This window comes from Sceloporus occidentalis, unplaced genomic scaffold (assembly GCF_023333645.1).
Source record: "Sceloporus occidentalis isolate IW3139 unplaced genomic scaffold, rSceOcc1.0.p SCAF_348, whole genome shotgun sequence".
Classification (NCBI taxonomy): Eukaryota; Metazoa; Chordata; class Lepidosauria; order Squamata; family Phrynosomatidae; genus Sceloporus; species Sceloporus occidentalis.
The window spans coordinates 457719-476286 of record NW_028317328.1 but is presented as its reverse complement, the minus strand read 5'-3'; the positions used below and the strand labels follow the sequence as shown (position 1 = coordinate 476286).

The following is an 18568-nucleotide window of genomic DNA, read 5'->3' as shown; positions in this document are numbered from 1 at the left end:
TGAACCATCTACAAAGACATGTACAGAGTCATTAATTGTGTCAGCATAAAATATTTTTACATTCATTTTTCTGCGATATTTCCCTTACTGGCTCAATATCTTCACTTGGAAACCTATACTGTCTTTGTGGGGGAGGGTCTGGCCCTTGAACCAAAATTTCAATTCCTTTGAGAACTCCACAATCATTCTTACCTTGAGTCCACACCTCTGGAAACTTGTGCACTAAGGATTTAACTACTGCCTTATCTGTAAATGACAATTGTATAGGTGCATCTTTCACGCTGTGTATAGCTGGGATTGAGGAGAGATGTTCATAATCCAAGATTACTGGTTTACGATTACGTGTGGCTTTCCATAACATACCATTACACAAATCAATAAGCATCCCCGCCTTGCGCATTATATCCACACCTAGAATAGTTTCATCACACTGTAAGGTGCACCACATAGGAAATACGTCACTCCAAGAGGGTGCTAACACTGCTCTTGTTTGGGCTCCCCCTAATCCTATTAAGTGAGTTTGTGGCGCTAATGGTGAGACAAACAACGGTAAAGATGTTAGACTAACAGCAGCTCCTGTGTCCAGTAGTATATTTGTGTGATGGCCCCCGACCACACCTGAAACACAAGGGCGACTGTTATAGTCCTTCTGCAATTTGCAGATAGGTTCCATTTTAACAGGGGCCTGACAGCCCTATGGTTGAGAGTACAGTGCACCCCTCATCCCTAAGATCAATTAGAGGTGCAGTTGGAATCACATTGACTACATGGCTGGAAGATTTTGCATCCTCTACTGTTCTAACCTGGGTGGGATAAGAGTTATAACCTTCTTTTTCCGAAATCTGTTTAAGATGTTCTCTTGCTTGTGTATAGGGATTATGTCGTGTGGAATGCCATGCGTTGTTTCTGGCAGTATTGTGATATACCCCTGCATGTACCTGACCCCTTCTTTCCTGATTATTTCTGCGTTGCCAACAGTGTTTTTTAATATGTCCAATTTTTCCACATGAAAAACATATGCGGTCTGTTCTTAATTTATCTAGGTGTGTACTGTTACCTTCATTTTTTGTTACTAAAGCAATGTGTTGGAAGTTTTCTTTAAGTGTATGATCCTTCCTCCAGTCATGTAACATTCTTAGGAATTCATGAAAATTACGAGCTGTAGCTAATAAGTTACGATTAGTGGAATCCATACCCTTATATTTTCCTGCTAGTATACGTAACATTATTGGGTCTCCTATTTGCAAACCTGTTTTGTTATGAACCTTGCAATACACCTCATGAAATCTGGTACAAAATGCAAAAGGGTCTTCATTGGGCTGGGGCAAAATACTATCTAAGAAGGATGTGTCCGCAGTATCTACGTTTGTAAGGGCCATAATCTGATTACTGCGCTCCTCCTTATTAGCCCAAGAGCCATACTGCTGTTGGAGTTCTAATGAATTACTGTAATATGGAGGCAACCAAATTTTAAGCAGTTGGCAGGCAGTGTGGTCATCAAGGCTATACTGGGTAACAAACTGCTCAAATGTAACTAAATTATCTACCATGTGAGCACTTGAATTAAAAGGTGTGATAAGGGTTTTAATTTCACGAGCATATTTCTTATGAGGGTCCTCTGCAAAAGAAGTAAATGTTGTGAACTTATGTGTTCGTGGCAACGTGCTTGTGGTTGTCTCAGATCTAGTAAATAGCGAACTTTGCACTGTATCGTGACCTGTTGTATTTGGTGGAGTGTGACACTGTGCTTCCTCACCTCCTGTTGCAGTATAAACAGGAAAATGTGTATTGTGCCTAGAGCGTTCCTCTTCTAGTTTCTGAGTTAGTGTTGCTATAATATGTCCCCTTTGTACAAACTGTTCCCCCAACATTTCTACATCCTCTCTACTTAATTGGCATGTAGGACAACCATCTACCCCAACAACAGAGACATTTACAGGCATCATTTGTACATTGGTATTAGACATGACCTTTCCTTCCATTCTTTCTAATGCACACTTATACTGTAAAACAAGTTGAGCTAAATTAGCCGCATACTTCTTTTTCTTATGAATTACAAATTTTCCTATCTTATTATTAGCCTTTTCAAACTGTAACAGTAAATCATTTAACAACTGTAAAGCATTTAACCTATCATTACATACATATTCAACAGTTGACTTATCCGCAAAATTATTAACAGCTTCCATCTTATATACTCACAATACCGAATCTCTCCGTTCTCATACGAATTCCGCCCTCCAAAATGCTCACGACGTAGTCCTGGGCCAACCGAGGAATGTCTTCAAAAATTTTACTGGAACGTTAACCTGCCTGGCTTCGCCAATGTAGAAAAGCCCCTTTAAATCCCGGGATATATAACCTTCACCCGTCTGGCTTTCCTTTAACTACTACAGATTCCTCGTCGTATGAAACTCCACTTACACCAGTGGCTTAAAACAATGGGTTTATTAAAATAACAAATACATATATATGAGTATATAGAGAAGCGTCTGAAATACAAGGCTCTATGACTAACTATACTATGCTAATGACTCTATGTGTGCATGTAAGGATGGGGTGTCCCTGTCACCTTGATGTTATCCTTCCTTCTTTCTTTCTGGTTCTCTCTCTGTCTTTGTTGCTCACACAACACCTTTATAGCCACTATGCCCAAACAGTCCCAGCCAATCATCTTAGTTTGTGTCCACTCATCCTTAGGAAGGCACAATCTTGTACCTGCACCAGCTGCCTGTAGAGACCGCTCTTGTCCATGAAGTTAGATTGCCCCCACAGTGCCTCAGGGCAAATTCAGGGTGGGACTCTGGAATGTTGATATTGTCTCCTTTTGTTGTAGGACAAACACATGCTTGTCTCCAGCCCAGATACTATCTCCTGCAGTCCTTTTGTTGTAGGAGATTGTAGATTGTATCTCCTGTTTATTGTTCCCACCTGGTAGAGAGATAGCTCTTTGATGTATTGTGAGTTCCTGGACATTTGGGTTTCGACACTAGTGTAATTCCTTGAAACTGGTTTACTCAAGAGGAATCCCATTGTGTTGGGATCCAGCTGTTGTCCTTGGAGATTAATAGTTGACTTATATTTATTACACAGATGTATAATTGTGGGAAGGCAAAGATAGTACTAGCATGGTGTTTGAGCCTTCGGGACAAAGATGGCACAGGCTGGACTGTTTGGGGACAAAGTTGACTTGTGCTGGGCTGTTTGGGGACAAAAATGAAAAATCCTATGTGTGTTATCTGGGTGCTTGTCAGGTTCTATGTGAGCAGTGTGGACGCCAGGGCTGACTTTGGGGTGTGCAACCTGTGATCTATGCCTTAATTTAGTTTTGTTTTTTTGTTTTTACCTTTAATGTCGTGTTTTTATGTGAATTCCAATAGATCTATACCTGCAAAGCTGGGTTTTTGTGTTATTCTGTAGATCCATATCTGCTATGCTGTGTTTCCATACATTATTTATGTATACTTGCAAATACAGGGTGTGTATGTCTTATTATTCAGCTGTTACCAAGTATTTGATCTATACCCACAGTGCTGAGTTTGCAGGATTTGTATGTCTGATTCGGATTATTTGATCTATACCTTCAGTGCTGAGTTCACAAGTGAATTTCAGTTGATCTATACATGCGATGCTGGGTTTGTATGTTAATGTGTTGATCTGTACCTGCTATCGGCAGCAGGGTCTAATATTTATATACCGTAGTTGCTCGATTATAAGACGACCCCCCGAAATCTGAATATTAATTTAGAAAAAAAAGCCTGAATATAAGACGACCCTATAGGAAAAAAGTTTTACCAGTAAATGTTAATTTATGTAAACTATTTTTTTTAATAAAAGCTATGATTGATAAAAATATTTTGTTTTTAATTCCTTTTATTTTCCAAGCTGCCCCCCAGGCTTGCAACTCTGCCCCAGAAATGCCTTATACCCCCTATATGCCACTGTGCACCATGATATGCCTTTTAACCCTCTAAATGCTACTGTGCACCATGATATGCCTTTTGACCCCCTATGTGCCACTCTGCCTCCAGAAATGCCTTATACCCCTATATGCCACTCTGGCATTTAAGGGGTGAAAAGGCATATTATGGGGCAGAGTGGCATATAGGGCATTTCAGGAGGCAGAGTGGCGTATAGAGGATTAAAAAGCATTTCTGGAGGCAGAGTGGCATTAAGGGGGTTAAAAGGCATATCATAGAGCACTCTACCTACAGAAATGCCTTATGCCCCCCATTTAACCCCCTCAAACTTACTGCTGCTTCTGACTCCCCGGTGTGCAGTCAGACAGCTGGTAGACGTCTACGCGATTCATGTAGGCAACTTCCGATGCAGCCGGAAGGAGGTGCCGTTAGCAGCAGGGGGTTGTCTGCGTCCATCGCAAGCAAATACGGTATATATGTATATATATATATATGTGTATTTTTGTTGAATAAATCATGACACCGTGTAATATGTCATGTGTTTATCTGAGTTTGTATTTACCTAATTTTTAGACCTGCTAAGGAATAGATGGTTATGTCTTGAAATGTATAACGATAGCATTCAAAAAAGGGTGTACTGTATTTTTTCTGTATGTATCTGTATATATGTATGTAGTCATAAAATGTGATCTGATCTACATCTAAGTCACACTTTAAGACAAACACAATGTGCTTAACCCCTTAATGAGAGAACTGTTTCTTACTTGTAGTACACTTTGGGACAAAGGCTATCAACATTTTTCTCGTGTTGCTGTTTAGCTGTAATTTTCTTCTTTCTCTTTTAGTGCACCCATGTATTTATATATTGAGGTTTTTTTTCAGGACAAGCAGGGCTTTCTTTCGATTCCATTATTTTATCATATCCTGTAATTTACACACAAAAAAAAATTCACTTTTATTTGAAAAATCTTACTCGTCTGCAAAATCTAATGAAAAAACGGACGCTCCTTAAAACAGCAACGTTTTATATGGATAATTAACAATTTATGTAAAAATGTAATGCACTGTTGGAATCAACCACACTGTGATTAACCACACTTAATGACACTTACCGTATTTGCTCGATTATAAGACGAGGTTTTTTCCAGAAAAAAAACTTCTGAAAAACCGACCTCGTCTTATAATCGAGGTCGTCTTGTAATCAGGCCTCAGATCATCCCCCACGATACCTCACAATTCCATCGGCAGCCGCCGCCGCCGTATCAGCTGCAGCCACCGCCGCCGCTTCTGTATTCGCGGCAGCTGCCGCCGCCGCCGCCGCTTCTGTATTCACGGCAGCCGCCGCCGCTTCTGTATTCGCGGCAGCCGTTTCTGTATTCGCGGGAGCCGCCGACTCCGTATCCGCGGCAGCCTCCGCCTCCGTAATCCGCGGCAGCTGCCGCCGCCTCCGTAATCCGCGGCTTCAGCATCCTCCGATGCGGCCGAATCGGAAGCTGTGACCATAACAGATGCGCGGGTCACGTGGGTCGCGCTGTTCTCACCTGACCCAGCTTCGTTTTTTACGTTTTGTGCCTATGATTCTATGCAAATCAGTCCTACCTGACAGTCTGTGCTCCTGTTCACAATTTGTGAAGAGGAGCATAGACTGTCAGGTAGGAATGATTTGCATAGCTGGTTCAATTAGGGGCACAACCTAGTGAACTACATTTCCCATGATTCCCAGACCCCTTTAAGCGTGACTGAGGAGCATGGGACATGTTGATGGGACAAGTTGATGGGACATGTTGATGGGACATATAGATCTGCTATTCCCACTGACAGGTGAGAAAGAAAAAAGAAAAAAACACAAAAACAGTGGTTTTGATTTTTTTCCCATTAGGGTCGTCTTATATTCAGGCCTTTTCTTTTTTTCCCCAATAAGATCCAAAATTTGAGGGGTCGTCTTATAATCGGGGTCGTCTTATAATCGAGCAAATACGGTATTATTGAGTGCAGACAAAACACGTTCATAACATTAGATAACACAATTAAGGAACACCAGGAGCAACTAAAGATGTACCACTAAAGATTACAAATAAATTGTTGAGAATTTGACACAAAAAATTGTAAAACAGAAAGAAGAAATAGTCAAAAAGAAAATACGGGATAAAATCTCACGTTTTTCTAATAGAAATATAGAACATTCTAAGAACCATTTCCATTCTTATGGGGAAAAAAAAACCACTTCACCCCATATAATAAACATAACTCTAAAATTGATAATTAGAGAACACCTAGACACAATTATAGGGAACCAACAAAATTTGTTCGATTTCCCTCTCCCTCCCAACATCAACGTGGTAGAAGGGAGTCCTCACAAGCTCTAGATAGCCCAAACCAGATACCCGTAACCAAGAGATTCACTAAAAAGAATAGGGAGGCTAATCATAACCCCAATAGGGATTTTTAATTTAAACAATACAACTCTTTCTGAACCACAAATAAGCCTTCTAAATAAGGGCCTTAATTATGCCCCTACCAATACAGTAGATCATTTTGGCACATATATAGATGTGCAAAAAATCACAAGATCCCTTTGCTTGAAAGATCCATTAGTCGGACATACCACGGTTCCAGATACATCGTTCGTCCATACAAAATTAAAATATTTTTTTTTTCTAAACATTTGAACACCTAGTTATGTTTGATGTTAAAAAGCTCCCAAAAGCTCCAGAAGAAAGGAGAGCTCTCAAACAACTAAGAGACGATCAAACACTAGTAATAAAACCTGGGGGGTGGGTAGCAATAATGAATACCATAGATCATGATAAAGAAATATTTTCACCAAATGGATGATGTAATAACGTATAAGAAAATAGATAAATTGGATGTGTTTTAAACTCGAGCAAGGGAATCGGGTATCCTGAATACAAAAGAATTTGGTTATTTAAACATCCAGTTTCCTAGGATACCTCTTTTATATATTGCCAAAATTGCACAAAAGTCTAACCTCACCCCCCAGGGAGACCCATAGTTTCCGGAATTAATTCTATTACATCAAGGGTTTGTGTTTGGATTGTATATTACAACCATAAGTACAAAAAGGTTGTTCTCATCTGAAAGATACTCTAAGTATATTACAAACACTTAAGGATGTTGTATAGAAGAAAAATTATATCTTGGTTACATTACAGTAGTAATTACATAGTAACATTACATCACTATATACCAGGGGCGTCCAACATGCGGCCCGCGAGACCTCGAGGTGCGGCCCGCGTAAGATCGGCAGCCAGGGCAACCGATCTTACACGAGCCGCACCTCAAGCCCTGCTACTTACTTGTGGGAGGGTCTTCTGGACAGCACGGAGGAAGCGGAGTTCACGTGACTTCCTACTTCCGCTGTGCTTTAGCAGAGAAGGCAGAGGGAGGCCGCGCCCCCTGCTGAAGTCTGTGTGCGGCATCGAGGGAGCTGCAGTACAGGTAAGGGGGTGGGGAGGGTGTTTGAATGAGTGTGTGATTGAGGGAATGAATCTGTGAATTAATGATTATATGAATAAATGAGTGTGTGTGTGTGTGTGATAGCATGGATGTGTAAGTGCTGGAACCTAGGCATGATGGGACTGTGATTGCTGTTAGCAATCACACTCCTATCATGCCAAGTCAGCCAGTACATGCTGAAACCTGGCCAGCTGCCCCCCTTGTGTAGTGATAATGCCAGCAGTATGGGGTCTGCACTTACAGCCACCCTGTACCAGCATGTACTGGCTGACTTGGCATGATAGGAGTGTGATTGCTAACAGCAATCACAGTCCCATAATGCCTAGGTTCCAGCATTTACTGGATGGATGTGTAAGTGCTGGAACCTAGGCATGATGGGACTGTGATTGCTGTTAGCAATCACACTCCTATCATGCCAAGTCAGCCAGTACATGCTGAAACCTGGCTAGCTGCCCCCCTTGTGTAGTGATGCTGCCAGCAGTATGGGGTCTGCACATCACTTACAGCCACCCTGTACCAGCATGTACTGGCTGACTTGGCATGATAGGAGTGTGATTGCTAACAGCAATCACAGTCCCATAATGCCTAGGTTCCAGCATTTACTGGATGGATGTGTAAGTGCTGGAACCTAGGCATGATGGGACTGTGATTGCTGTTAGCAATCACACTCCTATCATGCCAAGTCAGCCAGTACATGCTGAAACCTGGCTAGCTGCCCCCCTTGTGTAGTGATGCTGCCAGCAGTATGGGGTCTGCACATCACTTACAGCCACCCTGTACCAGCATGTACTGGCTGACTTGGCATGATAGGAGTGTGATTGCTAACAGCAATCACAGCGAGCACAGTCCCATCATGCCTAGGTACCAGCATTTACTGGTTGCCTAGGCTAACAGCAATCACACTCCTATCATGCCAAGTCATATTGCTAATTTTGTCCTATTGTGTGTTACCTACTTTTATTAAATATGTGAGTTTTTATTATTATTTTTAAAGGTGGGGGTCATTTTCGGTTTTGGCTAAGTGAACCCTGAATGTTTTGGTCCAGAATTTTCATTTTAGTTCATCCCTAGAATAAATCTAGGGAATCCTGAATTTGTAGTCGCAAAACTTTCAAGGCCCAGAAATCAGTGAGAGGAAGAGTAAAGGTTTTGTGTCATTTTACTTTATTTTAATCTGCATATTTTATTAAAGGCCATATTTTTTGTCACAGTGAAAAATGAGTGCGGCCCGCGCACGTATACAATTCTGATGAAGTGGCCCACTGCAGAAAAAACTTGGACACCCCTGCTATATACCAATATTTCACATAAAACAGGCTTAAGGCCATTTTGGAACAGGATGAACATTTTTTAAGTGAACAAAGTATTAGAGGGTCTTAGATCAGTACTTGAAAATAACTATTTATTTTAAAGATAGCTTCTATTTACGACGGACTGGAACCGCAATGGGTACAAAATTCTCACCCAGTTATGCTTATCTCTATATGGCATTTTGGGAACACCACCATATATATAATTACCATACTTGGGTGGACCAGATAATTACGTACAAACACTATATAGATTTTTTTTATTTTATTTGGGGAGGTACAATGGATGAACTAAATGATTTTTCTCCTTTTTTTCATCTCGATTAAAGCTATAATTTTGTTTATACTTGATGCAAAATGACGAGAAAGATATGACAGTATGCTGTTATGATATGAAATCTGTCCCCTCAGATTGCATTAAAAAAAAAATAAAATAAAAAATGAAAAGATATCGTAAAGAAATTGATCTCCCAGGGGGGGGGGGTGTTCACGCTTGCTCGCTGGCTACCAAGATTCAAGAGAATGCATGCAAGATACTTACTATGTGGTACACCACTTCTCCACGTCAGTAGGATGTTTTGTGACGCTGGCCCGATGTGCTGGCGATGCTATAACTCATTCACGTGGTGGGAATGCAATCCGGTGAGTCCATTTTGGGAAGAGGCTCACGCCATGATTGTGCAGGTGGTGGACGTCCCACCTCCTTTCACTTGGATGCTGGGCCAACCAGGTCAATCAGATAAGGGCAATGGAGGACTTGGTGAAGCAGGCAGATAAGTAGGAACGCGCAACCTGCCTGAGCTGGACCAAATTGATTGTCTCCAGAGAGTTCAGAGCTCTGATCAAGCTAAGCTCTGCTTAGGGTGGGTTTCTGGATCTTTTTCTTGTTTTATTTTATCATTCTATTCCAATTTCCCCTTACCCCTTCCTTTTTTCCTCCTTTTTTTCTTCTCTCCACTGGTTCCAGTTCCTACTATGTCCTAATAGGTACAGCAATATTTTTTTGTTTTACGGGATCCACTAGCCCTCTTTGGGGAAAAGGTTTAGGTTCTCCTAAAACGTGTTATGTGCGATTTATAATTTTCACATTCTGATACTTGAATATTCCTAGTGTAAATTTATATTGTATCCAAAATGCAATTGATTATTCCTCCTTATGTTCTGATTGAGATGCTTTAACCTGCAAGTTACATAGTTACATAGTACATAAGGTTGAAAAAAAGACCTAAGTCTATCAAGTTCAACCCTTCTACCTTACCTTCCTACTCTTGATCCAAAAGAAGGCAACCCCCCCCCCCCCCATTAAGCTACTTCGAATTCTGCCATCAGGTGAAAAAATGCAAATGGTCTACAGCAACAAAAAACCACACGAGGTGTCACTCATGCCAGCTAAGAACAGGAAATTGAGGCTGGTGTAATGGTGTGGGGACATTTTTTTGGCACACTTTGGGCCCCTTAGTACCAATTGAGCATTGTTTGAATGCGACAGCCTACCTGAGCATTGTTGCTGACCATGTCCATCCCTTCATGACCACACTGTACCCACCTTCTGATGGCTACTTCCAGCAGGATAATGCACCATATCAGAAGCCAAGCCATCATGTCCATAGGGACCAGAATCTCTGAGGAATGTTTCCAGCACCTTGTAGAAAGTATGCCAGGAAGAATGAAGGCAAAAGGGTCCAAACCGGTACTAACAAGGTGTACCTAATACATGTCCATGGGCTGTCTAGTTTTTTTTTGTTTTTTTTTAATGTATGGTTTGTTGGGGTAAATTGAATTGACCAGGTTCAAAGATGTCCCAAGACTAAGTTATGGGCACAGATTGACCAGATGTCAAAATTGCAAAGAAATGCACACCTTTCAAAGGTGGTCTTTTACCTCCCAAATAACCTGACAAACCCATGCATTGGTAGTATCATTGTACTCAGGATATGCTGCTGAACACATATTGGGGTGATGTTTGACACTGACATATACCAGGAGCGGTAATGTCAGGTAATGCGAGGTAAAATGTGTTTGAAAACAAAACACACACAAATATTTCACCACAAATTTTGACAAATCTGATGGTAAAATTAGTGTATGGAAAGAGTTAAAATTCCGACATTTGAAATAGCTTGGGGTGTCTAGTTTTTAAGCATAAATAGTTTTATGGGGTAAATTGAATTGGCCAACGTCAACAATGTCCCAAATAACATATAGGGGCAGGATGACCACATGTAAAAATTCCAATTTAAAAAATGCACACATCCCAAATGTGGTAATTTAGTCCCCACACAACCCAACAAATGCATGTGCTCAGGAGATGTTACTGGATACATATTGGTGTGTTTGGCTGTGGCATATATCAGGACCTGTAAATTCATACCTAATGTAGAATGTGTGTGGGGGGAAAAAAAATACTACTGCAAACTTTGATAAAGGGTGGTGGTAAAAATACCAACATTTGAAATACCCTGAAACCTCTCATATAAAAGTATATAATAAGATACAAATACTTTGTGTGTCTATACTATTTGTAGTACTTGGTGTCCATTTGGTATAAGGTTTGTATATCTTTCGTTGTTCCCTTCCTCCCCCGCTTACCTCTCTCTGCTCCTGCAGCTTTCCCTCATGCTGCTCGTGCACGGTGTCACGTGACCCCCGATACCCTCCTGTCTCCCCATACCGGTTCAAAATAGTTTAGGAAGGGTCCTTCCGACCTGGATCAGTGCGGGGCCGGGGCTTCTGTGACGGGAAAGCACTGGTGGAAGTGCCGGCAGTGGAGGTTGTCTACGCGCATCACTGCAGCTGGTTAACGTCTGCGCGATGCGCATAGACAACCTCCCCTGCCGGCACTTCTGCCGGGGTTTCTGTGGTGGAGCACCGGAAGGTTATGTCACGCCGGTGCTCCACCATAGAAGCCCCGGCAGAAGTGCCGGCAATGGAGGTTGTCTATGCGTGTTGCGCAGATGTCCGTCGTCTGTTGGAGAGTAGGATCTAGGTCCCCACCCGGAACTGCATGTCCCGGGCGTTACGAATTGCGCATCCCTGTGCTAAACCCTGATTATAGGCCGCAAAGATGGTATAATATATATAAAGTGATGAGGTGCATGGTGTTATCTGTAATGTTTACATTTTTTATAGAGGGGGTATAAACATGTTTAATGAAAAAAATTCCCTATTCAATCCCTGTCCTATCCAGACCATCCTGGGACATCTGATCCCAGGTTACTGTAATCAGCAACATAGGGCAATGGAACACTCTTTGCTTATAACTCTGTGATCAGCCTCAGTGGAGGGCAAAAATAGATAACAATCAGTCTTAATGTTGAGAACACCTTCCTTTATGATCAACAAGAGGAAAGTTTTTGGCAAAAATACTTAACTGAGCTTGTGATGGTAAAGAGGCAAACCGTAGAGCACATGAGATTAATCTTTTCCAATCATTGTGATGTCCTATACCATCATAAATAGGTATTACTGAAATCCTACAATGAAGACAGAATGTAATTACTGTAATTCAGTAAATTTATTTCTTCACCATTACCCAATGATGCATTTTTACATTTTTTTTTTGTTTTTGTTTTAATCAAACATGTGTGTGCATGTAGTCACTTAATCTATGGCTAGATTTTCCACAGTACCTGGCTGGTATTGTGGAACATTTGTCTGATCCATCCTGCCATGTAAGGGGTCATACGTTGTGCCTCAACAAGCTCCTGCCCTCGCCTGGCAATAAAAGTGGGATACACATAAATGCTTGTATTGTCATAAATATGGGCTTCTTGTTTATATATATTTTTTTACAAAGAAATGGGCAGAGGAGTTTTTGTGGACTACAACTGCCACCAGTCTCAGCCAGAGATAATGTGTGTAATTTTCTCTATTGTGTTTCTTTGGTATATTTTTTGCATTTACTGTGAAATCTCAGGTATAATGCTCACTATTTACATCCTTTTTATGAGTCCTGAAAAGGTGGTGGGTATTATGCTTGAGTACAAATTTGTTTAAGGTACTTAATCACATACTAGTAGTATATTTGACAGTACCGCACCTTTGATGTACTAATGTTATGACACATTCATGTTTATTTTCACCAAATGACTTAATTTGGGGTTTTTTTTCTACAGGAAGAGTGAGGGGCTTAGTGGAAGGGTTCTTAGGAAACTTCCATTTTTGGCACATGCACTTTACATACAAGTAAGTATTTATTGCTCACGATTTCTCCCATGTTTATTGTTGTCTGTTTTATTGTTATGAATACTTTTCTGAAAATAACTCAAGTTTGCTATTATTGGTGTTAATGTGACACACAGCTATGCAGCATACTAAGGTATTTTTAACCGTTTGCGGTCCAATAAATGCTCCAAGCAGGTCCAATTTAATTTTCGGAAAAAAACCACATACTTTTCATTTTTATACAAAACAGTTATATTTTCTTATAACTACAAAGCAATTAATAAACACTATTCTAAAACCATATATTACATCTCAATATTTTTTCATTGTATGAACATTTTTAATAATCATCTTCAGCACTAAAATCACATTCAGAATCATATTCAGAATCACTCTGTACTAATACCGTATACTCGATTAAAAGACAATCCCCCAAAAGTTGAATATTAATTGAGGAAAAAAAGAAAAAGCCTGAATATAAGACTACCCTATAGGAAAAAAGTTTTACTAGGAAATATTAATTCACATGCATTTTTTGTTTACTTTTATTTGCCAACCTGCCCCCCAGTTATGCACATCTGCCCCAGGCTTGCCCCCCCGATATACCTTATACCCCCTTATATGCCACTCTGCCTCCCTGATATGCCTTATACCCCCTATATGCCACTGTGCCCCCCAATAAGCCTTATAACCCCCTATATGCCACTCTGCACCCCCCCAGATTTCCCAATGCATCCCCAGACTTGCCCCCCCGTGCTTCAGACTCCCTGGTGTCTAGTGGGGGAAGCGGGTGAACGCCTGCGCGATGCGCATAGACAACCTCTGCTTCTGTCCGGCACGTCCGCTGGTGCTCCGTCATAGAAGCCCCAGAGGAAGTGCCGGGCAGAAGCAGAGGTTGTCTACGCACATACGCATTGTGCAGACATCCACCGGCTACCAGAGATGAGGATCCAGGTCCAGTGCTGTGGGGGATTTGGATCTTGGTCTTATAGTCAGACCTCTGTTTGAGACGACCTCGAATATAAGATGAGCATTTGCTCTGAAAAAAAGCACGTTTTATATTTGAGCAAATACCGTAATACGGCTGTCTTCCTTATATTAGCGACATCTAGTGGTCACTAGGAAATCCAACATTGAATCACAAGTGGTAAATATATACCACATATATTCCGACATAGGACCCCAAAGGGTTAAAGGTGGTCCGTCTACTTGTTTTTCATCCCAATATTACCAACTTCTAAAATGATAATATCCCTCTCTCTTTTAAACATGTTAAAATTAGCTTAAATTCAAACTTTTTAAAAGACACCGCTGTGCAAAAAATCTCTCTATAGCTATCTATCTCTATATTTATATATCTATCTCTATATCTCTATATATACACACACTCACTAGCCACTTTATTAGGTATACCTGTTCAATTGCTTGTCAACACAAATAGCTAATCAGCCAATCACATGGCAGCAACTCAATGCATTTAGGCATGTAGATGTGGTCAAGACAACCTGCTGCAGTTCAAACATTGACGCCTCATAATTTTATATAATTCAGGAAAACCCAGACCAGCTTTACTAGTGTTGCTGGTGTTGGTCTCTGATTCCCATTCATGAGAAAAAAAATATTTCAATATTTTTCCAGGTAGTAGAAGTATTATTAAACACTCATCTACGGACACCAGACAAGCCAGAAGGCTTGTTTTTCCCTCAGAAATCACATGGTGCTGCCGCAACCACATGGGATTCCGGGTAGGCACTTGCAAATAAGGTTAACAATTATCACCTTTGCCTCTATATCCACTTTATACATGGGTCTCTTGAAAGTAATTGCCCGCTGTACAAGACAGCCTTTAGACAAAACTCAGGAAGAGGTACAATAGCCAGATCACCACTCATGGACAGCTGTCTGGTGTCTGTGTTTTAATAATACTTCATTTAAATGGAAGGGGTTTCCATCACCTTTTACCCACCATAACTTATGTAATATTTTTCCAGAAACTCGTGTAACAGTAAAATAAGCCTGAACGATATTTGTATGGGTTAACCAAAAAACTTCTAGACCTTTTCATTTTTGGGTTTGGTCTCTCACCTCATTAATCAATGATAATTAATTTTTGGGGTTTGTTGCAAATCAAACATGTTTTTATACCTAAATAATCTATTGTTTTATTTGACCAATCAAAATCAAAAATTGGTCTAAATTTGGTTTGTTCTAATATTAGAAAGGTAGAAATGACCTGAGTTTTGTCAAGGTTCAATTTATACGTGTGTTTGCCTCTTTTTTAAATAATAGTTGTAACTGCTTTAATCGATCTATGGCGATGTTAACGAGGGGTTATATTTTAATTTAATTGGGACGCCTTGACTACCTCTAAATTTCTAATCATGGCTGCCAATGGTTCTATTGACAGGGTGTATAACAATGGAGCACAGGCTTGTCGCTTACCATGTTTGATTTTTAAGTATTCCCTATCTAGAGGAAATTAGGGTGTGTTCTAAAATAGGTAAAAGTGTCATCTTTAAGGATGGACCAGCCACACTAGTATAGGTATTGCAGGAAAGGAACTAGGAAAGGTGAGCTAAAGTATGTTAAGGCATAGGTTTGTAGGCATCCATAAAGAAGTGGATCTTAAGGGATTTTTTAAAGGCAAAATAGATGGTATGCCACTCTCTTAGCTCGGGCTTCCATTTACAAGGACAGCACACGTGGAAAAAGAGCAACACATGTGACAGTCACTTCCAGCACTAGTTCTGGAAAGGGGAATAACCCTTAATTAAAGCGGAATACAAGTGAATATCGTAATCACTGAATATCAAAAGCAAGGTTCCGAATACTTGTGAAAAAGAAAAAATTATAATAAACAGTGATGCACAAATGGTGATCCATTTTTTGCTAAGGTATATAGGTTTAAGTGGTATGGACCTAAATAGAAATAGTGTCTTATGCTTCAGCTGCCTGACCCCCTGGTAGTATCCCATATATGTTGTAGCCTTTGATTCCAAACCCTTTGTACTGCATTACTATGCAAATGACCTTACATTGTAAAATGAACTGTATGTTTTACAAACACCCAAATCTTCCCAAAACCATATGTTTATGTATTAAGTGTAATATCACATTTTAAAGGCATCTTTCATTTCTTAGAATTTAATTTCCCAGTGAATCTGTGCTGTTTCCGATCATTTACTTATATATATTTAACAATCCTATAAGCATGGTTTCCATTAATTTGCCAACCTAAGACTTACTGGCATGTAGCTCTTTTAATAACTTTGAGTGTATCCCATCAAGTCCCATGGATTTTTCATATTTATTTTGGAGAGTTCAAGTAGAACTTCTTCCTCTGTAGACACACCAGTTTTATATGTCACCCTGTTTCTTGTTGCTAACACCTTCATCTTTCTTTTTAAAAACAGAATAGAAGTATTTATTTAGGCAGTCAGCTAGATCCTTATCCTCATTTATATAATTCCTTTAATTTGTTTTTAGTTTAATTATTTTTAGTTTAGGTTTTCTATATTCACTTATATATCTGAAAAAAATGTTGTCACTCTTTTGTTAACCTAGCAATTTGTTCCTCCGTATTTTTGGTGCATCTGATAATGCGCCTTTATATTTGTTCCATTTTACTATATTTATAGTTAGCTTTTTTCCATTCAAAATATGTGCCACAGTCTTCAATGTCAGTCAGTTGCCAGTAAGACGTTGGCATATATAAAAACAGGTATTGGCTCAAGGAAAGAAAATATAATTACGTTTACAAACTAAATACACTGTAGTTATGAAGAAACTGTAGAAACTAAGAACACTGTAGTTATGAAGAAACGTTACAATATTTGTTTCTGTAACAGGACATGGTCAAACTCTATCGTCTTCAGTTTGCCAGACACTACTGGAACTTGAAATGAAATCGGGTACTATAGTTAGATGCAACTTAAATAGAGCTTTTTGCTACTAAGCACCAGAGATGAATTTGGCACACACAGAGGTAGCCATATGGAAAAGTGACTCTAATGTTTTGGGTTGTCCTTCTACAAGAGGACCTTGACGGTTTGGATACATGGCATCATAAACACCTGACTACCACTGCCAGAAAGCTTTAAATGGGCCCTGGTTGGATCTTATAATAATCCAAAACATACATCAAAATCAACTCAAAAATGGTTTACTGGCCACAATAGGTCCTACAATGGTCATCCCAGTCCCCTGACTTGAACCCCATAAAAAAACATGTGGGGTGAACTGAAGAGGAGAATCTGCCAGCGCAGACCTGGAAATTTAAAGGATCTGGAGAGATTCTGTGTTGAGGAATGGTTTTCGATCCCTTGCCATGTGTTCTCTAACCTCATCAGGCATTATAGGGGAAGACTCAGATTTGTTATCTTGGCAAAGGGAGGTAGCACAAAGTATTGACTTAAAGGGTGCCAATAATTGTGCCATGTGTATTTAACAATTTATTTTAGATAATCCTGTGTTGTTTGCAAATGATATTCACGAAGAGTGCATTACTTTTGTGTAATTTTTTAAAGAAAAGATCAAATGGTTAAACAATAGACACTTTTCCACAGCATTTTTGTTCACATTTGCCAATATTAGTGGAGGGCACTGTATACAGGTATCTGGTTTCTTATTGTTGCTTTCCCTATTATACTCTGCTGAACTTGATCTGACTATACCTGTGCCTCCACACTGTTGGGATCATCAAAGTCCTTGTCCTTTTAGCTTGGGGCTCATCCCCTTGTTAAGTGCTTCACGTGCTCTTGGTGACGGCAGACATGGCAGCATATGTGTCTGCATGTCAGCGTAAACAGCATCGGCTGTACACCTAAAGTTAGTGACCTCTTGGAGAGTTGGAAAGTAAGGGGAGCAGGGAGAGGAGGAGAAGTGAGTGTGTGTGTGTATGTATGTATAGTGTATGGTGCATGTATGTATAGTGTATGGTGCAGGTGTTAGTATGTTAGTTTGTGTTACAGGGAGCGACACAGAAGGAATTATGCAAACTAATTATGCATCCTAGGCTTACTGTTCCACACAGCTATCATATGCATTGAAGTGTGTATGGTGGATGGAGTGTGCCTTTAATTTCTAGAGTAATATGCAATATGAGCAAATCAAAATCTTTTATAATATAATTTCTTCCAAGACAGCTGTTTTTGCCTACGTTATTGTGAAGATTGAAAAGTTCAGATTTACATGAATCATGTATTTATTATGTGGCCAATATACTACAGTACATGCTTAGAATGATGAAGTTTATTTTTATCAGTTTACATTGTATTAGCAGTTAATGTTTACATGGACCGTTATTAAAACAATTATTTTAAGTCCCCTGCAGTTACCATTGAGAGATTCCTTGAGGCGCTTTCACTGGCAGTGCTGAAACAGTTTGAAGAAAGAAAACAGCTTTGAAGGCCAATTTACTTTGAGACACACTGTATTCATGTTGCCTATTAATGGTCCAGAAGTAATAAAAATATACATTTGTGACTAGAAGTATGTGCGGTAAAGTGTATATATTTGAAACACATGTACAACATTAAATGTTAAAGCGATAATGGGAGCTTGACATTTATGCTCGTATCTGTTATTTGTCCCAAGCTTGTCCTTTGGTTATGTACTATTTTTTTCTCACTATTGTTTACCCACGGATAAGCTCATTTTGGGGGGCTAATACATTAACTATGTGTTTTGAAAACTAGA

At 39.9% G+C, this 18568-nt stretch overlaps 1 protein-coding gene across 1 annotated transcript in view; it reads left to right on the top strand.

Moving 5' to 3' along the window:
* The window catches only part of LOC149274086 (pachytene checkpoint protein 2 homolog), a gene marked incomplete at its 5' end in the record, with an annotated part of 100480 nt that extends 82203 nt beyond the window's left edge, over nucleotides 1–18277 (top strand). The window contains 2 exons of the mRNA XM_089505850.1: nucleotides 12823–12892; nucleotides 18194–18277. Coding sequence (XP_089361976.1) covers nucleotides 12823–12892; nucleotides 18194–18277 — 154 coding nt within the window. The remainder of the gene's footprint in view (nucleotides 1–12822; nucleotides 12893–18193) is intronic.
* Between the last annotated feature and the right edge of the window lie 291 nt (nucleotides 18278–18568).